The sequence below is a fragment of the Leucoraja erinacea genome, chromosome 16 (genome assembly GCF_028641065.1).
Source record: "Leucoraja erinacea ecotype New England chromosome 16, Leri_hhj_1, whole genome shotgun sequence".
Taxonomy (NCBI): Eukaryota; Metazoa; Chordata; class Chondrichthyes; order Rajiformes; family Rajidae; genus Leucoraja; species Leucoraja erinaceus.
Window position 1 is genome coordinate 22,670,103 of NC_073392.1, and position 23,489 is coordinate 22,693,591.

A 23,489-nucleotide genomic window follows, 5' to 3' on the forward strand; every position below is an offset into this window, starting at 1 on the left:
ACAGCCAGACGAATGGTCCAGTGTTACAGATCAACTCTGTTTAACGCCCTCTTCGGGTTTCATTCGGTTTTGCAACCTGCAGTTTCTAAAACAAATCTCTGCGGTTTCTTGCTTTACATTCACGTTCTCTGCAGACGCCCCTCCAAACACACCTGGGTCTTGTCCACGGCTCAGCAGCAGCCATTTTTGGTGACCCTCCTTCAAGCAGGTGTGACCTTCCTCCCCAGCGCCCCCTCCTCCCCGCGGCCCCTCCTCCCGCGGCCCCTCCTCCCAGCGGCCCTCCCCCAGCGGCCCCTCCTCCCAGCGGCCCCTCCTCCCAGCGCCCCTCCTCCCAGCGGCCCCTCCTCCCAGCGGCCCCTCCTCCCCGCGCGCCCCCCCTCTCCCGCGGCCCCCCCTCCTCCCCGCGGCCCCTCCTCCCGCGGCCCCCCTCCTCCGCGCCCCCCCTCCTCCCGCGGCCCCTCCTCCCGCGGCCCCTCCTCCCGCGGCCCCCCTCCTCCTCCGGCCCGGCCCCCCCCCGCGGCCCCTCCTCCCCCCGGCCCCTCCTCCCAGCGGCCCCCCTCCTCCCCCAGCGGCCCCTCCTCCCGCCCGCCCCCCTCCTCCCCCGGCCGCGGCCCCTCCTCCTCCCCGCGGCCCCTCCTCCCAGCGGCCCCTCCTCCCAGCGGCCCCCCCTCCCCGCGGCGTCTCCTGCTTGTCACTTCCCGGCCTTCCCTCATTGGTGGACAAACCCGGCACGGCCTCCCCTCATTGACGAGTTCCCCCACCCCTTCGACATGGCCTCCACTCATTGGTGGACGCCGGCACACCCGCTCGTTCGCCCACCTCTCATTGGCCGGCTGAGCCGCAGGCGATCCGCCATTGGTTGGTGCCGCGTTACGGCGCGGCGGCAGTGCCACGTCCCGTGTGTTTGGGAGGCCGCGGGCGGGCGGGCGAACTGACGGAGAGAGTGTGTGAGTGGTGCAGTGTTCCGCTTCGGTGAGTCGGCGGTGCCGTGCAGCCTCGGCTGTGCCTGCGATCCTCAGTAGGGGTAGGTCTGGGGAGCCAGAAACTGCGGGAGGCCGCAGGTGCATTGATTTTGGGCAACAAGCGAATTGCTGGATCAACTCAGTGGGTTGGCCAGCATTTGTGGAGGGAAAGAAGTGGTCAAGACCGGTCACCATGACAGAGGGTGTGGAGGGAAGGTATGAGGGCGTGAAGGAACTGTGAGGCAGGTGATAGGTGAATCCAGACAATGAAGGTGGGCAGACGGGACCAGGTTGGGTAGGGTGAAGTTGAGAGACAGAAGCTGGTGAGAGGTGGAAACAAATAAGGAAAACATTGGGCAGATAGAGCAAGGCCGGTTAGGGAGGATTGGGTGGGAGGCTGGAAAGTGATGCTGGGCGACACAAGTGGCTGGAGATGCTGGAATTCGATAGGCAAGGAGGGTAATAAGTGGTACGAGATAAAGGAGGGATGATGGTCAAATGGAACCAGGTGGGGAAGGGACATGAAATTGGGTGAGGGGGATGAAAACAAAGAAAGAAAGGATACAGAGAGGATTTGTTAGCTAATATTGTAAATTCAATGTTCATACCATTATTGATTACATAGATGGATTATGAGATACTGTTCTTCTAGTTTACTTTTGAGCTCAACCTGACAGTGGTTGCAGACCTAGGGAGTTGAAAATCTTGGGAGAATTCGAATACTGACATCCAACCTAATGTTGAGTTGCTGTTGGTAACACAGATCAATGAGAGCTGGAGGACTTAGTGCAAGTTAAGATCTGACCAGCTGAGCTTTGGATGAGTTTAAGCTAATGAAGATGGAAAGTGGGGGCGGGGTCAGGTGCGTGTTAAGAAAGTTGGGCTTTGATTGAAGATAGATTTAGATGATGGTTTAAATGGTTCAACAGGGGTAAATTTAGTTGATGCTTTTTCTCCTATGAACTTTGAAATATATCACCAACATTGTGAAAAGTCTAGAAGATAGACACAACATGCTGGAGTAGCTCAGGGGGACAGGCAGCATCTCTGGAGAGAAGGAATGGGTGATGTTTTGGGTCAAGATCCTTATTCAGACTGAGAATCGAGGGAGAGGGAGTCCAGAGATATGGGGAAGGTGTGAAAACGACATATCAAAGCAGACGACGATAAGGAAATGTGGAATGGTGCCTTGAGATGACGATAAGAAATGACTGGTTCATTATTAGCTGAGGGAAAGGTGACAAGGAGGGATAGCGGTGGAGCAGGACGAATCACCGAGGGAAAGCAGCGAGAGAAGGTGTTGTAAAACTCTTGTCGATTTACTGGAAGCTGGACAAGCAGTCTGCTGGTGGATGATTCAAGAGAAGTGGCAGACGGGAACTTCGATCATACAATGTTACAGCGAAGTAGTTTTCTGCTGTCCAGCAACTCCATTGTAGTTGCTTCTGGGAGATTTGGATGTGGATTCCTTATATTCTTACTCTAGTTCCCTGCTGTATTTCATTTTTTTCATCTGTTTTCTTGTGCAATTATAAAATCTTCTTTTACCACCTTTCCAGTCAGTAAATTTGAGATCACAACTAGCTGAATTAAACAAAAATCTCCACAAAACTGCTTTTTCGTGCAATTGATAAACTCATGTTAGTGCCTAACTTCAGTTATTCCTCTATTGTATCAGCTGTTGTGTTGTTATATATTTTTTAATGCTTTCATTTAGGGGGAATACATAATAGGAAAGTATTAAGAACAAAGTCATCTAAAATGTGGTTTGTGACTTCATAGAGATTGATACATTCTTTGGCCCACCGAGTCCATGTTGCCCATCAACCACTCAATTGCACAAGTCTTACAATAATCCCGTTCACACATTCCCATCAACCCTCCCCAGATTCTGCCACTCAACGTACACACTAGGTGCAATTTGAAGTAATTAATTAACCCATATGTGTGAGAAAACCAGTGTACCTGGAGGAATCACATACATTCACAAGGGAAAAAACACTCTGACTGTATACAAACAGCACCAGAGGTCGGGATTGAACCTGGGTATTTGGTGCTGTAAGACAGTGGCTCGACAGGCTATTCAGTAAAGGCTATTTGGTACAATGGCAATTGCAGAAATCTCAATAAAGAGTTTGATGGTTTTTCTTGTGAAAAATATAATGTTCATGGAATATTTGAAGTAGTAACAACATGAGTACAACAAAGGGAAGGATAGGATGATGTGCATTCCCACATACGCCTTTATGATGCTTCATTTGGTATATCTATAATTAAGTTGTTGTTATTCGTGTATCGTAGCATTTGAATGCCCCATTACTACAGCAGTTTCCACGTCTGAAACATAGTGAGAGATTAGATTTCCAATTTTGTTTTGCAGGTGAAGATGAAAGCATTAATTTTGGTTGGCGGCTATGGTACACGGTTACGACCGCTGACGCTCAGTGTTCCAAAACCACTGGTGGACTTTTGCAACAAGCCAATTCTTCTGCATCAAGTAGAGGCTTTAGTAAAGGTACGCTCAGCGACTTTGTGGCAGAATGTCTCAATGGAGAGAATGGTGCTAATTAATACCATGGCATGAACTTGTGCACCCTACGGAAATGTCGTCAGAGTGTAACAATGATTGGTTTTCTGTGGGGTTATTGTTCCCCAATTATCCTTTCATTATTGACCCTATTATTTTGTTTGAACACCTGCATACCCTCTGCACTGTACATACAGTTTCCATTTCATGGGTTCCAACATATGTCACAAATATTACAGATTATCTAACATGATATGATATTGGATATTCCCCTTTCAAATTTGTTAGCACCAATGTTACAGAGTCTAGTTACAGTGCTTAGTAACTTTCAGTTGACAGTACATTAGCTCAAGATGTTCCTAATTAAGGGCCTGTCCCACCAGCATGCGACTGCATGCGGCGAGTGCGACCTAACGTGGTCGCTTGAGCCGTACGGTGAGTATGATGTGGGGACCAGCTCCAGACGGCTCCGCGGTTGGAAGTGGGACCAGTCCCGCGAGGCCGTACGCCTCAAGCCACCACGTTTGGTCACGCTCGTCGCATGCTGGTGGGACAGGCCCTTTAGGGGTAATATATTTGTGGTCAATTTGATTTCCCTCTTGGGTGCAATGGCTTTACAGTGCCAGGGACCCGAGCTCGATCCTGATTACGGGTGCTGCCTGTACGGAGTTTGGCCATTCCCCCTTGGGTTGCTTCCGGGTGCTCCGGTTTCCTCCCTCACTCCAGATGTACAGGTTTGTAGGTTAATTGACTTTGCTAAGTTGTAAAATTGTGCCTAGTGTGTGTTGGTTTGTGTACGGAGTGATTGCTGATCGGCATGGACTCGGTTGGCCGAAGGGCCCGTTTCCGTGCTGTATTTCTAAAGTCTAAAAGTAAAGTAAACACAATTTCGCTATTGTGTTATAATGCTGTATCCAATAAATAATCTAAACTGTGAAGAGACGTTTCTCTAATTGTAGAGTATTTTTTAGATGGTATAATATATCTTAAGCTTATTTAATGATGTGTCAGAAGACATCTGGGAAACTACTGTTTGGCACGTTACAATATTGGGTGTATGTGTTCATCAGGAGCTTGGCATTTTTTAGCCAAAAATGCAATCTATGAGAAGAAAGTTTTATCAATTCTTTATGGAGTGTAACTGTTTTGAATAGGCTGGTGTATCACATGTGATTCTTGCTGTCAGCTACATGTCCGAGATGCTGGAGAAGGAAATGAAGGAACAGGAACAGCGGGTAAGGTTACAATAATGCTTTCAGTACAATCACAGTTTTTCTGGTTGTAATAGGCAAAAGTAAACTTTCGTACTAAATTATGTGATGCAGCCTAATTTCATCCAAGCAAACTGTATCTAATTTTCTTTCAGTTATATTTGATTGATTCTTCACCCAAACCCGATTGGTTTCAGAGGGTGGGAAATGTTTGAGTGCAGGAAGAATCATGCAGGAAATAGCCCCAATCAGAAGTACAATGACTTTGCACAACAAAAATAAGTAAACAACTGTGTTTTCAAATGTTATGTGTATGAGAGAGGGGGAAATAGATAAGTGAATGTACAATCCTAAATTGATTCCCCCAACTTCAATGTGAAGTACGTTTGAAGGGCGGTCATGCTGTAAAGTGGGATAATAGACAACCGGTGCAGTAGGCCATTCGGCCCTTTGAGCCAGCACCACCATTCAATGTGATCATGGCTGATCATCTACAATCAGTACCCAGTTCCTGCCTTCTCCACATTTCCCTTGACGATAAGCATCAGTAAGTTTGCAGACGATCAAATTTCATAAACAACATTGTGACATTTTCTGGGAAATCTATTTGTAATGCTTTTAAAGGGATCTGCAAGGACCGTCCAGCTCAAAACACAAATGAGAACTCATTTAATATCTGACCTGAAAAAGAGTACCTCAAACAGTGCAGCATTGCACAGGAAGTGCCGGTTTACAATATGGGCTCAATGCAGTGCATGAAGGCACCACCTTGTACCTCTGGATACTTCAGAGCTGCAGGTTGGGTGAGCACTTGGTCAGGTCAAACTGCTAAACATCCATCCAATGCATCCTCTTTGTCCAGCTCTGTATAGGATGAATGGCCACCTAAATTAAAATCCCATGACAAACTACCAGAGAGAGAGAGGGAGCAAAGGTAGTGTAACTGTGTGTATTTCATTACTTCTTTCAGCTGGGTATTCGCATCTCACTGTCTCATGAAAAGGAACCCTTAGGAACAGGTAAGAGATCTCTCTACGTGTCAATGGCAGCATTGCAAGGTCCATTTTTGTCCTTTGCTACACTAATACTAATTAGAGAGACATATGTATCAGATTGAATAATCAACTGTTTCTTCAAATTAATCAAGTTTTATACTTCTTTTGCAATCCTGAATTCTTCCCTGTCTACCAAATGTTTCAGGATATCAAAGTTCCTACAAAAGTTTATTAATGTATCTTTTGATAGACGATATCCTTCAATAAGAGATACAATGCACTCATTGAGGGCTGCCTATATTAATTGTGGTGAGTTATAGGAAGAGGTGTGGGCCATTCAGGTGACCTCTCTTACTCTTAAGTTGGCAGATGTTTAACTTAACTTTCCTCCTTTAATATATTATTTATTTGACAATAAAACAGTTAGTCCCTGATTTATAAGTTCAATAGGAAACTTCAGAATCATTTTAATAATCGTAATCATACTTTATTAGCCAAGTATGTTTTGCAACATACGAGGAATTTGATTTGCCATAGTCATATCACTAAAAAGCAACAAAACACCCAAAATACATTTAAACATATACATCCACCACAGTGACTCCTCCACGTTCCTTACTGTGATGGAAGGCGATAAAAAAGTTAAATCTCTTCCCTTCTTTGTCCTGCGGTCGTGGGCCACGAGCCTTCTGTTGATGGGACGATCTTGGCTCCCTTAGCCGGCGGTCGTGCCCTCCGCATTGGGGCGATCAAGCTACCGCCTCAGGAGGGATCTCAGCTCCCCGCGCCGGGCGTTCGGACCCCAGGTCGGGGCGAGACGAATCTCCTGTGACTTTGGAGCTTCCCGACATCAATCTCCGTGAGCTTGATGTCGGGAATCTCCCCGACATCAAGCTCCCCGAGACTGTGAGCTCCTCGATGTTGAAATCCGCAGGCCGCGGTTGGAGCGTCGATCCCAGGCAAGGGATCGCAGGTTCCGATGGTAAGTCCATGTCCCCGCGGTGGGGCTCAAAGTCCGTCTCGAGCAAGGCCGCCAGCTCCATGATGTTATGTCGCAAAGCGACCGGAGATACGGTCCGGGAAACAATCGCATCTCCGGCAAGGTTAGAGATTGAGGAAAAAGTTTCCCACGACCCCCCCCCGTCCACCCCCCACATAAAACAAACCTGAGAACATTAACACATACTTTTTAAAACACACTAAAAATAACATAAAAGATGAAAAGACAGAAACCGTTGGCGAGGCTGCCATCGTTGACGGCGAAACTTGTTTCATAGACCTACAGGTTTGCTGCTTCTGATGCTAGCCTATCTGTGAGAGGGTGGTAAGTGGAGTGAATGGAGGGTTTGAATAGATTTTGAAAGAGGATTAGAGACTGAGTCATTGACTGTTTTGCAGCTAGTAAATAATTGCATGCTTTTTGAACCTCAACATTTTAACAGGAGCAGTGAACTGTTGGATTCACTCTTTCCCATTCTTGTATTTGCAGCTGGACCTCTTGCTCTGGCCCATGAGCTGTTTGCCGATAGTTCAGAGCCTTTCTTTGTCCTAAATAGTGACGTAATCTGCGAGTTTCCCTTCCAGGAGATGGTCCGTTTTCACAAGCACCATGGGAAGGAAGGTACCATAGTGGTAAGTATAAAGCCCATTAGCATTGGGTCAGCAATTGACAAATCATAGGAGGGGAATGATCATCTCCATGAACAGAGAGTTGAACCACCTAATCTTGATGTTCATTGACATTACGATCTCAGAATTACCCACGATCAACATATGGGGATCACCACTGACTACAAACTCAACTGGACCAGCTGCAAGAAATGGCCAGGGGCTGGTGTGTTGTGGTGGGTGCCGAACATAGTTTACTGTGATAGAGCTCTGAAACCTGTGACCTCGACCCATAAGAAAGACAAGGGCAGTAGGTGCGACATCTGAAAGGCAGTTAGGAATGGACAATGAATGCTGGCTTTGCTGATGCCCAGATCCTCAAAACATAAAAAATAAAGACTTTGTCATCTGGTGTAAATAATGCTGTAATACTCAATGCCAGCTCCCCACCGTTGAATGGATCTATAGGAAGTGGAGTATCATCAAAGATCCACACCACCCTGGCCATGCTCTCATCTTGCTGCTAGCATTGGGAAGAAGATACAGGAGCCTAATAACCATTACTTTCATGTTCAAGAATGGCTTCTTCCCATCAGCCATCAGGCTTTTGGAGCATACGGCACAACCCTAACCATAACCATACCTCAGCAACGAACTACTATATACTTAGTATATGTATAAGTAAGAATTTAATTGTTTTATATCTGGTACATATTTACAATTAAACACTTTTGACTCGACTCTTGAGGAATGTAGACACAAAATGCTGGAGTAACTTAGTGGGACAGACAGCATCTCAGGAGAGAAGGATTGGGTGACGTTTCGAGTTGAGACACTTCCTCAGATGTAGTCTGGTATTTTGCAGCTAACAGCAGGTTACTGCCTCAAGTTAAGTAAGCGTGTTTATAATATAATCTCCCTGCCACCAGCCCCAGTTCTGAATGAAGCATGAAGCAGTGTGAGCTCCCTTCTTGCAGTGGCAGCAAATTAGCTGTGTGAGGCTGAGAGGCAAAGTTGTCTTTTAAAGGTTCTTCCTTTCCCTGATGACTTTCAATTACTTTGTTCCTTTCCTCTTTAACCTATCCTTCCATTTGACAGGTTACTAAAGTGGAGGAACCATCCAAATACGGGGTGGTCATATATGAAGCCGAGATTGGGCGAATACACAGATTCGTGGAGAAGCCTCGGGTGTTTGTGTCGAACAAGATCAATGCAGGAATGTATATCTTCAGCCCCACAATTTTAAACAGGATACAGGTATGATTGTCTTTCCAAGAAGAAGGAACATCTCAGGACTAAAGGACAGTGGAGCTCACAATGCTTTGTGCTGAAATGTCATTGCTCTACAGAGTTTCTTTTTATGTTGGAGGTGGCATGGATTTGGGTCTCATTACCAGACAAGTAGGACATTTGGCAAACTCTTGGTGCATAGGAAGTGCTGATGAATGGCACCAGACCTTGTCATGGTAGATGTCATCATGGAAGGTGGAATAAGGCTTCCACTTTTCTGTTCTATCAATACTTCCAGGGGATAAAGAATAAAGGTAGAGTAGTTCATACTCTTAACTATGTACTTCACTAAAATATCTCTCCCATCAGCCCATTTCTGCATAATTAATTAATGCTGAATGACTCGATTTCTGTTAACAGCTGCTGTATTATATCTCCAGTTTGAAAGTTGCCCTAGTGAGAAGAAAAATATTCGGTGCAAAGAGCCTCCAATGCTTTGATTTTGTTACTGCTTAACATTAATTCTGTTCAAGCCTGTATTTAGTTTAACACCCGGCCTTTTTACCAGACAACCAAGAAAAGTTATTCCTTAAATACAATAACTTCTCACATTGCATGAAAAGTTTGCCTGTTGTATTTAAAAGGTTTGCCTCTTCTCTGGCTGTGGCTGTGGAATAATGTACTGGAGATGAGGGATTCAAGGTCCAAGGTTTAACTGGTACCTCTGGGATTGTTTTCCTTGTCATAAAGAAAATTGACAGGAAGTTTGATGGAAATGTACCAGACCCTGATGTGTTAAGATAGGATATGTGGAATCTGCTCCCATTTCCAGAAAGTTCAGGATCTGGGGTAATAGGCTTAAAGATTTGCTCACGTGTACACCTTTCAAACTGGCGACGACAATTTATTTTCTGCAGTGTGATAAAAATGGAATTCGCTGCCTGTAAGAATGATGGATACAGATTCAATATGGCACTTCAAAAGGAAATGTTTCTCAGCACTTGAAAAGTAATTTGTATGGCTGCAGGAAAATGAAATTGGGAACTGCTGTGGATACCTTGGAGTATGTGGCCTGCTGTGATTCTAAGCTGTAATCCTAAAATAATGAATGTTCTCATAGACACATAGCTGCTAAATACAAATAACATATTCAAAGGGTATGTTGAAATGGACTCTGCAACAGGATATGGTTATGATGAGTGAGTGGTTGATAACTTGGCAAATAGAATTCATTGTGTGAATGTGTGTGGTCATGCATTTCAATAAAGATAAATCTCAATGTATGATCTAAATGGGGAGAGACTGCAAGGGGAAGGAGTGCAGAGGGATCTAGGTGTTCTTGTGCATGAATCGCAAACGGTTAGGAAGGGTAATTACATTCTGGGCTGTATTGCTAAGTGGAGTTTAGAATTTGCAAAGTATTGTTTCAAGTATACAGGGTGTTGCTGAGTCCACACCTGGACTATAGTGTACAATTTATGTAGCTGTATTTTAAAAAGATATTTGCAGCCATATTTTAAAAAGATGTTTGCATTGGAGGCTGTCCATAAGTGATTCACTAATTCCTGGGATGAAAGGGCTGTCCTCTCACAAACAGACACATCAGATAGATCTGTATTCTCAGGAGTTCCGAAGAATGAGGATAACAGTTTTGAAAATACATGCATGAATTTAAAATTATTTGTTGCTTAACCATTGTATCAATGAGTACGTCAGTGGGTGAACAGGACTTTGTGTGCGTTAGACACAGATGCCATAGGCTTGCATGCCAGATTTGATCAGCTCATTATTCAGTAATGAGTAAATTCAGTACATCTGACAATCTAGAGATAAAGGGAATTGTTGAGGAAATGGAAATACTGGTCTCAGTTTGGTGTATTGTATGTTCTAATCTTAATTTGAGGTTGGATATAACACCAGTGTTGGGTGTTGGCTGAAGAAGAGACCTGGCCTGAACCATCGCCTATCCATGTCCTCCAGAGATGCTTCTTGACTGCTGAATTACTCTAGGCAAGGAGATGAATGGAACATAGAACAGTACAGCAACTGAGCAGGGCTTTTGTCCCATGATGTCAGTGCCAACCATCATATCAATTTAAACTAGCCCCATCTTCCTGTATATGGTAAATATCACTCCATCCCTGTTCATGTGCCTCTCTTAATGACTCCTAATCAGGTGCTATTGTATCGGCTTACACCACCTCTGCAACTTTTGGTCTTTGTGTATATTAAAAAAAATGTCTTGTAAATCTCCTTTAAACTTTCACGGTCTTAGCCTAAACGGGTGCTGTACGGAGTTTGTACGTTCTCCAAGATCTTCGGTTTCCTCCCACACTCCAAAGACGTACAGGTTTGTAGGTTAATTGACTTTGTATAAGTGTAACTTGTTCCTAGTGTGTGTAGGATAGTGTTAATGTGCTGGGATTGCTGGTCGTTGCGGACTCGGGACGAAGGGCCTGTTTCCGCGCTATATCTCTAAACTAATCTCTACAAATCGAACAATAGATGCTTGTTTAAAAAAAACACACAAAGCGCTGGAGCAACTCAGCAGGTCAGGCAGCATTTCTGGAGAACATGAATAGGTGATGTTTCCAGTATGGACCCTTCTTCAGACTGATAGATATGCGGCCTGACCTGCTGAGTTATTCCAGCACATTGTCTACCGTAGTAAGCCTCTTCTGTACCCTCTGCTTCCTCTCATTCTTTCCTGTAATATGGTGACCATAACTGCACTCAATACACCAAATGTGGCCTAACCAGTTTTATTTAGCTGCAAACTGTGACTTGTGTAACAACTTTTTTATGTGATACTTTATCGTAAACTCTTCAACAACATAAAAATACAACCTCCACTGATTCTTCAGCCTTCCAGACAATTTTTGACAGAAAAACCTTTGACAAGCATAATTTCTCTCTTCACAAGGCCATATTGACTGTCTAATCAATTTGTGCTTTTCTACGTGTGTTGTTATCACTTGATTGATGACTTCACTTTCCGTATTTCCTTAAGATGTAGAATAAGGTAATTTCATCATCCACAATATGGGATAACACCCTACATATCTGTCAAATCCCCGATTTCACCACTCATCTAACATGTTAGGGTCAATTGGAAAATTAAACTACCAACTCGCATGCTTATGGAATATGGGAGGAACCTGGAGCACCAGGGGAAATCCATGTGACCACAGACAACAGGGAGGAGGGAGGAGGGGAAGAGTCACACCAGTTTCATCCATAGATTCGGTATCCATTTATCAAATTCCAGAATGCAGACCATCAAGTCCCAGGGATTTGAAAGCTTTTGCCTGCATTGGTGTAGGCAAGGTTAGCGATGTTGACTCTGCATGTTGTTTGTCTTTCTGCAGCTCAGGCCAACATCAATAGAGAAGGAGATTTTCCCCGTCATGGCACAGGAGGGGCAGCTGTATGCCATGGAGCTGCAAGGTGAGGAATGTGCCCAAAAAAGGCCTGGAATGTGGCATCCAGATTTCTTCCTACAATTCAAAATCTCTGAGCTTCATTGAGTTTTACTAACTTTATCTAGTTGTTTGAGGAGGTGACAAAGTATTGATGAAGGTAGGGCGGTGGATGTTGCCTATATGGATTTGTGTAAGGCCCTTGATAAAGTCCCCATGGCAGGCTGATCCAGAAGATACATGGGATTCACAGTGACTTGATTGTATGGGTTCAGAACTGGCTTATTAATAGAAGACAGGATTGTGGGGTAAGGTTGTTATTCTGATTGGAGGTCTATGATCAATAGAGTTCCACAGGGATCTGTGCTGGACCTCTGGTGTGTGTGATATATATGTAAATGTCTTGGATATAAATGTAGATGGATCAGCTAGTAAGTTTGCAGATGACAACAAGATTGTTGTAGTTGTGGACTATGAGGAAGGATGGCAAAGCATACGGCAGAATAGATCAGATCCATGGGGGGGGGGGGGGGGGGGGGGGGGGGGGGGGGGGGGGGGGGATGGGAAACAGCAGATAGAATTTAATCTGAGTAAGTGCAAGATTTTGTACTTTGGGATATCAAATATAAGGGGACCAAATGGCAAGATCCTTTACAGCATTAATGTACAGAGTGATCTTGGGACGTACATAATGTACAAGTCCACATCTGCCTGAAAGTGGCAATACACGTGGATGGAGTGGGAAAGAAGGCATACGGTATGCTTGCCTTCAATGCTTAGGGCATTGATTATGTCAGGAAGTCATGGTGTAGCAGTATAGGACTTTGGTTAGGCTGCATTTGGAGTAATCCACTATATTCACTCGGCAGGACCTCGCCCCTCTTCCTCACTATCTGTTGGTACCGATGTGCACACCAACCTCTGGCTGCCCATCCACTCTTGAGAATGCTCTGCAGCCTGGAAGCAACACACCATCCTGTAGTCCTGCCTGCAGCTGCAGAACCTCCTGTCTGTACCTTTCACTATCAATTCTCCTATCACTGTAGCCTTGTCTAACCACCTGCATCTTGCTGTGCCTCAGAGTCACAGACTTGGAAGCTGCTGCTTTCTCTTGCACAGTCATTCCCCCAGCAGTATCCAAAGAAGTATATGTGTTTTCGAGGGTATTGCACTCTTTTCCTGATGGTCACCCAACTACTTTTGCTGTGCATCTTGGATGTGACCACCTCAGTGTATCTCCTGTCGGTGACTCTCTCATTGTCCTGGACGATCCTGAGTTTGTAATGCTGCAGCTCCAGTTCCCGAACATAGTCAGTCATGAGCTGCAGCTGGACGAACCTCCCACAGGCGTAATCCTCGGGGACACTGGAAGTTTCCATGTCTTCTCACATCGTGCTGGAGGAGCACTGCCCTAACTGACATGCCAACTGCACTTGGACAAGAAGAAAAACACAGAAAGATTTTACTGTATCTTTTTGTCACCATCAGCTTGACCTTCTCGCTGAAGAAGCTTTTCGAATCAAAGCCTCAATACTTAGAAACATAGACATAGAAAATAGACAGGAGGAGACCATTTGGCCCTTCGAGCCAGCACCGCCATTCATTGTGATCATGGCTGATCGTCCATCAGCTTATGGCACGGTGGCGCAACGGTAGAGCTGCTGCCTTACTGCACCAGAGACCTGGGTTTGATCCTGACTATGGGTGATGTCTGTACAGAAAGTGTACATTCTCCCCATGACCTGCGTGGGTTTTCTCCAGTTTTCTCCCACATTCCAAAGATGTATAGGTTTGTGGGTTAATTGGCTTGGTAAAATTGTGCCTAGTATGTGCAGTGTTAGTGTGCGGGGATCACTGGTCGGTGCAGCCTGTTTCTGCACTGTATCCTCAACTAAACATGCCCTCATCACTCCCAGCAGGCTGCTCTGCTATACCTTCACTACTTCTTATTGGCTGTTGTGCTCCTCAATGAGCCAATCAAAAAGTGCCTTTTGAAACCTTCACACCTCTGCTCTGCTCTGCTCTCCGTCCTGGCTCGAATCTTCAGCTTGGGTCATTTTGTGCTGTTGAAATTACAGTCCAATCTCATTTGTCCATCGTGAGATACATCTCCCTAAAGCTGTTATGAATGTTGGTGAGAGTTTAGCCATAAGAAGGTTTCATTACTGATCCTGGGCACACAAATACTAATTGGAGGACTGGAAGGGAGGACATTAGGGGTAGGTTTTTTACCCAATGTCCCACTGTCGTTGCTGTGCCTCAAGATCGGCAGGGATTGAATCTGAGTGCAGGGTACTTCAGTCCCAGGGACCTAAACCAGCGACCAAAATTCTGTGTTCTAATGTTTGATACCTCTATCAGTACTGGTGACCCAGCTCAAGAGCTCTGGATCGCATCTTCTTTCAAGTGAGCATTGTTTCTGCAATCCCAGGAGTCGATCTTGAGGTGCTTTTAGTTTAGTTTTTTAGTTTTAGAGATACAACATGGAAGCAGGCCTTCATCACACCAAGTCCATGCCAACTATTAATCGCTCGTTCACACTGGTACTATGTTATCCCACTTTCTCAGCCACTCCTTACACACGGGGAGCAATTTACAGAGGCTAAATAACCTATAAATCCGTACATCTTTGAGATGTCACAGGAAACGGGAGCACCCGGAAGAAACTCACACTCTCACAGGGAGAAGGTGCAAACTCCATACAGACAGCACCTGAGATCAAGATTGAACCCACGTCTCTGTCACTGTGGGGCAGCTGCTCTACTAGCTGTGCATCTGTGCTGCCCTTTTGCCTGCAGGTTAAGCTCCTAAGGGAGAGTCTGCTGTTGGTTTTCAGAGGATCCCAATTCACCACAGTGTCTGATCCATTCACTTTTTCCTCCACTGATTTTTTTCATAACCTACACAGGAGTCACTTCCACTGTCACATTACCTGCTCTAATTTTCAACACCATCCAAACCAGCAATGGTTCTGATTTAGTATGGAATGGGAAACTAGCTGCAATAAATATATTCTTCCCTTTGGTGCCCTCTTAGAGACACAGCATTTATATATAAAGCTGGGAAGAAGTATACACACAAGTAAAGCAAATTTGGAATTGTCTTCCCAAAGAGCTAAGGTTGTTGGCTAATTGAAGCTTTTGGGATTGATATATTTTTGGATGGCTATTGTGATGGATGCATATTTGTGGATTCAATCCAGCTGAAGGCAAGGATGTGACGTCAAACTTATAATTAACCTCTCTGTGGCCAGTTCTATACACCACATGGGAAAAGATGTCAAGGCTTTAGTGAGGATAGAGGTTTGCTGTGTGGATAGTTCAGCAAAACACAAGAACAGGGAAGATTGAAAGAAGCATTTAAATCTTGATAAACAATCGCACTTGGCCATTTTGTTCTCCCAAAAATCCTGCAGATATTCCCCCCTTGTGACTATCTAAGTTTTTTAAAGGCATGGATTGATTCAATTCCTAACGCCTAGAGCAAGTAAATTTTGGACATTTGGTTTATAAAGCAGAGATGACTGCACAAGGGAGAATGTGTTTATCCTCACATCTGCTGTGTACCTTTACCAAAGATCTTAAATCCAAGCACTCTGGTCAAACTAATAAGAACAGTATCACCAACTCTCCCCATTTATTGTAGTAATGATCTTGTGCACCTCTCTGAAACCTCCTCTCCATCAACTTTGCTCCAGTATCTCGGCTCTAAAACCCCTCGTCTCTGGAAAATTACTGGTAAATCTTCCTCGCACCATCTCGAGGACCTTCACATCCTCCTAAAATTAGACGGCCAGAACTAGAAGCAATTCTCCATGTGGCCAAAACAGGCTCAACCTAAATTATCTGTATTTGTACCCCATTTATCACACTGAGGATCCTCTCTTAACCTGCCCTGCCATTTTCACACATAGACATGTAAACACATAGACGCCCAGGTCTGTGTTCATGTACATCCTTTGGATCTGTGTCACTTGGTCTATATTGTCTTTTATTCTACCTCTCACCTACTACACTTCAACTTAGATTTTGTCTGCCACTTGCCCATTCTGCCAGCTGATCTGCCTTCGTACAATCTGTTCTTGAAAAGATCTAGGGAAGAAGGTAATTGGGCAATATCGATAATGTTGAGGGTTGATGCAATCGCAGTTTCTGATTGGTTCTACTGAGCGGAACGTGATTTCCACATTGAATGCCGATCCCAGTTGAAGCTCTGGTACCAAATCTCTGGCCTTAGCAGCTGATGCAATTGTATTCTTGTGTGCAGGATTCTGGATGGACATCGGGCAGCCCAAAGACTTCTTGACTGGAATGTGCATGTATTTACAGTCCCTACGACATAAAGCACCGGACAGACTGCACCAAGGGCCTGGAATTGTTGGAAATGTGCTGGTGGTAAGCTGCAGATCCTGATGGCTCATGTACCTTGAGCTTGTTTCCTGATTCATCTTTTGGGGCATTTGCGTTAAGGAAACTTATGACTTGCATGTTATCTGTTAGCAAGCCGACTCCCTGGCCAATCTTTGGGTCAGCGGCCTTGGCTTTGCAACAAGGTTTTGGCTTGGGTCAGGTGCTGCCATCAGCCAATACATTGGATTTCATGCAATGTTCAAGTTCAAGTGAGTTTATTGTCATGTGTCCGTGATAGGACAATGGGATTCTTGCTTTGCTTCAGCACAATAGAACATAGTAGGCATTGATTACAAAACAGATCAGTGTGTCCATATACCATTATATAAATATATGCACACATGAATAAATAAACTGATAAAGTGCAAATAACAGATAATGGGCTATTAATGTCCCAACAGTGTACTTCATCAGCTTCACCAATCCCAGGTGTAACTGGGGGCCTGGATCTCTCCAGCCCAACCTGGCTGCGCTCCTGATAACAGAGGGTACTGGAGAGGGAAAGGAGATCCCCTGTCCTACTAACGCCTGCTCAGCAAACTAGGCTGGTTTGAGAAGTTGCACTGGAGCACACAAACAGCAGCCGCTATGTTGAGCTGGTATTTAGACTCTGGAACAGTTTCTGCAGCATGCAATATCAAGACTGCATACAATATCGTCATGCACCCCCTGTGATGAACCATGATATGCATGTGATCATTGTGTAATTGGTCAGAAGCCCAAAGTTGTTTGTTGCAAAGAGCTAAATCTAACTCTCACTGGGTGTTTTCAAGAGATCTAGCTCTTAGGGCTAATAGAATGAAGGGATATGGGGGAGAAGCAGGAACGGGTACTGATTTTAGATGATCAGCCATGATCTTATTCAATGGTGGTGCTGGCTCGAAGGGCCGAATGGCCTAATCCTGCACCTATTTTCCATGTTTCTATGTATTTTGTGTGTTTTCACATGGCAATCTGATTCACCATGATTAAGCAACTTTTCTTGTGCAACTACGTCTGTCTAAATTCATGTTTCAGGTTGAGCCTCGCTGGCTTTACCATATTTCATATGATCTATGTGTCTTTAGGTTGCTGGCATTGTGGACATCTATAGTGAGAGGATAGACTCATCTGTGTTGGCAAAGTGTCCCAATCCCCAGCAGGTGGCAATGTCTGACCAGTATTTCCAGTACAATGCAATGAAGCTACAAGCTAGACCAAGACTTTTGTAAGGTTGGTCAAGTCGACTACATAGTGCAGATGAAGCCAACAAGTTTCCTTCCCATTACAATTGGTTGCTTGTTAATTACAATCTGAGTTTCATTTGCCTTTCAGTGTAAAGGGATTGTACAGCTCCTAGGGGTGAACAAAGCTTTTGGGATTGTACTTCATTGTAACACAGCCCAGAAATAGGAATGAAGTACTAGATTGCCCAACCTCTATAGAGTCATAGAGCGTACAGTGTGGAAACAGGCCCTTCAGTCCAACTTTTCCACACCGGCCAACACTACAGTTGCCCCACCTGCCCGTGGGACTACTGTAGTGCCAGTGTTTGGTCCATATCCCCCCAAACCTGTACTATCCATATGTCTGTTTCTTGAACGTTGGGATAGTCCCAGCCTCATCTACCTCCTCTGGCAGCATGTTCCATTCACCCATTTTTGTCTAACATGGGCAGGACCTACACCGTGAATGGTAGGGCTCTGAGGAGTGTTGTAGAGGAGAGGGATCTAGGAGTACAGGTGCATGGTTTCTTGAAGGTCGAGTCGTAGGTAGATAAGGTGGTCAAAAAGGCTTTTGGTACATTGGCCTTCATCAGTCAGAGTATTGAGTATAAAAGTTAGAAGGTCATGTTGCAGTTTTATAAGACGTCGGTGAGACCTCATTTGGAGTATTGTGTTCAGTTCTGGGCACCATGTTATAGGAAAGATATTGTCAAGCTGGAAAGGGTTCAGAGAAGATTTACGAGGATGTTGCCAAAGCCTTTTTGACCACCTTATCTACCCGCGACTCGACGTTCAAGAAACCATGCACCTGTACTCCTAGATCCCTCTCCTCTACAACACTCCCCAGAGCTTTACCATTCATGGTGTAGTTACTGCCCATGTTAGACTTCCCAAAATGCAACACCTCACATTCTTATAGCTCTGGTCTCCGAGGCCTGGCAACATTCATATAAATCATCTACGAGGATAATTGCTTCTAAAAATTGCAGAGAAGGCTGTTGCTCTTGGGAACCAGTACAAACACTAAGCACTCTCCAATCTCGTACCTTGCGGTGTATGGCACCTTCCTCCTGCCCAAATAATGTGTCTGTGATCCAACCCCTGTCTGACCGAGCATGCCTATCTACTGTAAGTGACATTGTCACTTGGAGTGGATTTACAAGCTTTAGGGTGAAGTGCAGGAGCAGCGTTCGGACTGGCTAGTCACTTCAAACAGGATCTTTAATGCCAAAAGGCATGACAGTAGCATCCAGGTCAAACGTGAAAATCCAATGTTCGATTTTGTGTGATGATCCCTTTGTATTTCAATCTTTACATTTAGCTTGTAATATTTAACTCTGCCCACAGTGCCCTCCATAATGTTTGGGACAAAGACCCATCATTTATTTATTTGTCTCTGTACTCCAGAATTTGAGTTTTGTAATAGGAAAAATCACATGTGGATAAAGTGCACATTGTCAGATTTTATTAAAGGCAGTTTATACATTTTGGTTTCACCATGTAGAAATTATAGCTGTGTTTATACATAGACCCCCATTTCAGGGCACCATAATATTTGGGACACATGGCTTCACAGGTGTTTGTACTTGTCAGGTTTGTTTAATTGCTGCCTCAATGCAGCTCTCAGCACCTAGTCTTTCCTCAAATTCCATCACCTTTGGAAACTTTTATTGCTGTTTATCAACATGAGGACCAAAGTGTGCCAATGAAAATCAAGGAAGCCATTATGAGAGAGAAACAAGAATAAAACTGTTAGAGACATCAGCCAAACCTTAGGCTTACCAAAATCAACTGTTTGGAACACCATTAAGAAGAGAGCACTGGTGAGCTTACTAATCGCAAAGGGACTGGCAGATCAAGGAAGACCCCACATAAAATAAAAATCCCCACACACCTGGACGACAGTTCAGAAACACTCTTCAAGAATCAGGTGTGTGCATTTGTTAACGACCACTGTCCGCAGAAGACTTCATGAGCAGACCACTGGTTAGCCGCAAAAATAGGATGGCCAGGTTACAGTTTGCCAAGAAGTACTTAAAAGAGCAACCACGGTTCTGGAAAAAGGTTTTGTGGACAGATGAGATGAAGATTTACATATCAGAGTGATGGCATATGGAGGACAGAAGGAACTGCCCAAGATCCAAAGCATACCACCTCATCTATGAAACACGGTGGTGAGGGTGTTATGGCCTGGGCATGTATGGCTGCTGAAGGTACTGGCTCACTTATCTTCATTGAGGATACAACTGCTGATGATAGTAGCATAATGAATTCTGAAGTGTATAGACACATCCTATCTGCTCAAGTTCAAACAAACGTCTCAAGGCTCATTGGTCGGCGGTTCATTCTACAGCAAGACAATGATCCCAAACATACTGCTAAAGCAACAAAGGAGTTTTTCAAAGCTTAAAAAAATGGTCAATTCTTGAGTGGCCAAATCAATCACCCGATCTGAACCCAATTGAGCATGCCTTTTATATGCTGAAGAGAAAACTGAAGGGGACTAGCCCCCAAAAGAAGCATAAGCTAAAGATGGCTGCAATACGGGCCTGGCAGAGCATCAGCAGAGAAGACACCCAGCAACTGGCAATGTCCATGAATTGCAGACTTCAAGCAGTCATTGCATGTAAAGGATATGCAACAAAATACTAAACAAGACTACTTTCATTTATATGACATTGCTGTGTCTCAAACATTATGGTGCCCTGAAATTGAGGGGGGGACTATATGAACACTGCTGTAAATTCGACATAGTGAAACCAAAATGTATAAAAATGACCTTTATTAAAATTTGACAATGTGCAATTTAACCACATGTGATTGTTTTTCTATTACAAATCTCAAATTGTGGAGTACAGAGACAAATAAATAAATGATGGGTCTTGGTCCCAAACATTATAGAGGGCACTGTATTGCAGATTACGAGACTTGCAATCAATGTATTGTTCTTTCTCTTAGGACCCAAGTGCTCAGATTGGAGAGAAATGCGCCATTGGTCCCAATGTGACGATCGGCCCAGGAGTGGTGATTGAGGATGGAGTGCGGATAAAGCGCTGCACAGTTCTGAAAGACTCGAGGATTCGCTCCCATTCCTGGCTGGAGTCCTGCATCATTGGCTGGAGCTCTGATGTGGGTCAGTGGGTAAGTGGTTGTGAAGGTGAGGGGGTGTGGTGATGAGAAAGGGGGAAGAAGGGGGGGGGGGGGGGAGAAGGAAAGAAGGAGCAGAATCATTGTGTTTCCCTGTTTCCTGGCTGTACTCCCTGGGGCCTCACGGCTCCTCTCGCCCAGCATTTGCTATTGTTTAGAGATACCGCGTGGCAACCGGCACTTCTAGGGACAATTCACATTTATACCAAGCCAATTAACATCCAAACCTATACGTCTTTGTGGTGTGGGAGGAAACCGAAGAGGTCGGAGAAAACCCACGTGGTCACGGGAAGAACGTACAAACTCTGTAAAGACACCACCTGTAGCCAGGATTGAACCTGGGTCTCTGGCGCTGCAAGCACTGTAAGGCAGCAACTACCGCTGTGCCACCCTTATGTCCCATAGCATGTTGCACTTGGACTTGTGCTGTGTAGTAATAGGCAGTTGGAGTACTTGGAGATGGTGAACTAGGTTGATATCACTTGTTCAGCTCCCACATCCTGCTGAGGATCACTTAGTTCCCAAACTCCTCACGACAAGAGAGAAATAAGCAAAATGTTGGTCTATGGGTGTAAAAATATGGAAAAGGGGAGAAGATCCAATTTGTTTGATGTGTGACTCTTGCTCAAATGCACGTATGTTGCTTTATATTCTAAAGCTTATATTTTAAGCACCCCTTCCAGGAAATTGCAGCACTGATTCCTTCTGCTGGACAAACTGCTGCCAACAATCAATAACGTCTAATTAGACACAGTCGGAGTTAAACAGGAGCTTTCAATGGTTTGGAGAGTTTGCTCAATCAGGAAATTGAAGCAGGGATAATGGCAGAGGTGCTGGTCATTTATACATGATAGATCTAAATATTGAATGAGAAAGTTTTGTAGCCGAGTAATGATCTTGTAGCCTGTCCACTGGGATGTCTTCATTTCTTCCTGATATTCTGATGCCTGTGACATAAACCCTGTCATCCTAAGTCAGGTTGCCGCTTTGTTCTAACACAGGGCAGGTACAGAATTGCCACTGGCATTGTTTGGGTTGATTGTTGTCTATTTGCTTGCAGGTGCGAATGGAGAATGTTGCAGTGCTGGGAGAGGATGTGATTGTGAAAGATGAACTCTACTTGAATGGAGCCAATGTCCTACCTCACAAGTCTATTGCTGACTCTGTGCCCGAGCCCAAGATCATCATGTAGATCACGGCTGTGCCTGAGCCCAAGCTGAAGGGCTGAGCTCTGCCAGTTGCAACAAGGTGGAATGGAGCTACTAATGAAGTTATGAATAAGGGTCTGGGTACTTTGAAAACTCACCTTGCTGAACCTGAATCGGACAGCGACAAATCACTAACAATGCTGTTTAAACTGCATCATATACCCATGCGTGTGAAGAGAGTTCCGCTTAAAATGGTTGCGATTTGATTTGCCTTAAATACTCGCAACTTGGAATTACTCCCTGTCGAGGGAGTAAGTCTGATACAAGATTGGATCCAGTAAATATCCTAGGGAGGATGGCTTTTAAAATATTACTTGGGAAAGATGTGCCCCCTAAAAGCAAAGCACTCATTGTGTTTACTCTTGAACCTCACTTACTGACTGTTATAACAACTCTTTAACAGTGTGTGTGTAATTTAACCACTGAATTTGTCTGATTCACTTGATGAAATGGCATGTTCTTTAGAACGATCTTGAAGTCTGCAGTCTTTGCTTGTTATAAAAGTGAAAGGATAGAAAGCCCATGGTCAAACCTGATTAACTAACTGTATAGAGATTGGTCTTAATCCTTGACATCCAGCATCTTAAATGTAGTTTTACATGGTTATAACAGGGGTCGAGAAGAATGTCGGGTCAGATATGATTGCACTGTGCTGAGTCATGCAAGATTGATGCTGCTTGCCTCTATAATTTTAGCGTTAACTTTATTTTCACATGCATGTGCAGGCTAGATTGTTTAGAAATATAAGCAAATACCCAAATTAATACCACCTGGGTTTCTCATGTGAACTAGTTTTATTAATTTGTTTACTGTTTCAAAAACTATACTTTATTTGGAATTGTAGAATTACTTGCTATCAGAAGGATCATTTTGTTTGATTAGTTGGGTAATTGGCCATTGAAGTGCCTGTAAATGAATGGAACCTTCTGTTGTATTTTATCCAGATAAATCCTGAAGTTTTGTGCAAACATAGTTGAGAAGAACAGTGCAGGCTCTAGCAGTAGTCTTTTCGTCTTTCAATCTGTTCTAAATATAATCTAACACAAAGGCTCTTATGTTTGTTTGCCTCTCATGGTGATCAAGGATACTTTTAGCATTTACATGGCTGAGATGGCCATGTGTTTTTTAAAATTGATTATTTCATTCTTTGAGGAATGATTGAAAGTGGTCAGGGGGAAGTTTCAAAGATTTAACTCAACATTCCCTTGCTCGTGTTGCAGCAGGCAGAACTGTCTTTAATGTTGATATGATTATATTGTTATTGATTCCTGGTTGCACTAAATCATTTCTTCTCCAATTAACTTTTGCACGTTTTAAATGAAATATGAAAATTCTGTACTTATTTGCATTTGTCACATATATGGTTTACTCTTAACTGCAGCTGAAGTAATAACCTTGATCTACCCTTGGTGACCTCCGAAAGCTGTGACCAGAGTACCATTCAAAGGTGGCACTTGCTAGAGTCTAGTTTGGAGATCAAGTCCTCCTCTGAATTTCAGTGTATGATATAGACTCATACTCACGTGTACAGTGAGCAAATGGATAGGTTAAATCAGATGCATCTCTTG

General features: G+C 44.2%; 1 protein-coding gene across 2 annotated transcripts; it reads left to right on the forward strand.

Annotated features, from left to right (window-relative positions):
- The first annotated feature begins 829 nt into the window (after positions 1-829).
- gmppb (GDP-mannose pyrophosphorylase B) lies at positions 830-23,260 on the forward strand. Of its 2 annotated transcripts, none has more exons than XM_055647843.1 (10): positions 830-972; positions 3,343-3,477; positions 4,644-4,724; positions 5,671-5,719; positions 7,185-7,327; positions 8,402-8,560; positions 11,902-11,980; positions 16,219-16,346; positions 20,525-20,707; positions 21,774-23,260. In XM_055647843.1, the coding sequence occupies exons 2-10, from the start codon at positions 3,349-3,351 to the stop codon at positions 21,903-21,905; spliced, it is 1,083 nt and encodes a 360-aa protein (XP_055503818.1). In that variant the 5' UTR covers positions 830-972; positions 3,343-3,348; the 3' UTR covers positions 21,906-23,260. The 2 variants fall into 2 exon arrangements, with proteins under 2 accessions (XP_055503818.1, XP_055503817.1); XM_055647842.1 differs by having other exon boundaries at positions 873-1,024.
- Positions 23,261-23,489: the final 229 nt, after the last annotated feature.

Bases quoted from the DNA above. Each gene is read 5' to 3' on its own strand.
- gmppb (XM_055647843.1), top strand. From the start codon at position 3,349: ATGAAAGCATTAATTTTGGTTGGCGGCTATGGTACACGGTTACGACCG. The intron at 7,328-8,401 runs GTAAGTATAAAG...TCCATTTGACAG, and splicing joins GGAAGGAAGGTACCATAGTG to GTTACTAAAGTGGAGGAACC. The intron at 11,981-16,218 runs GTGAGGAATGTG...TCTTGTGTGCAG, and splicing joins GTATGCCATGGAGCTGCAAG to GATTCTGGATGGACATCGGG.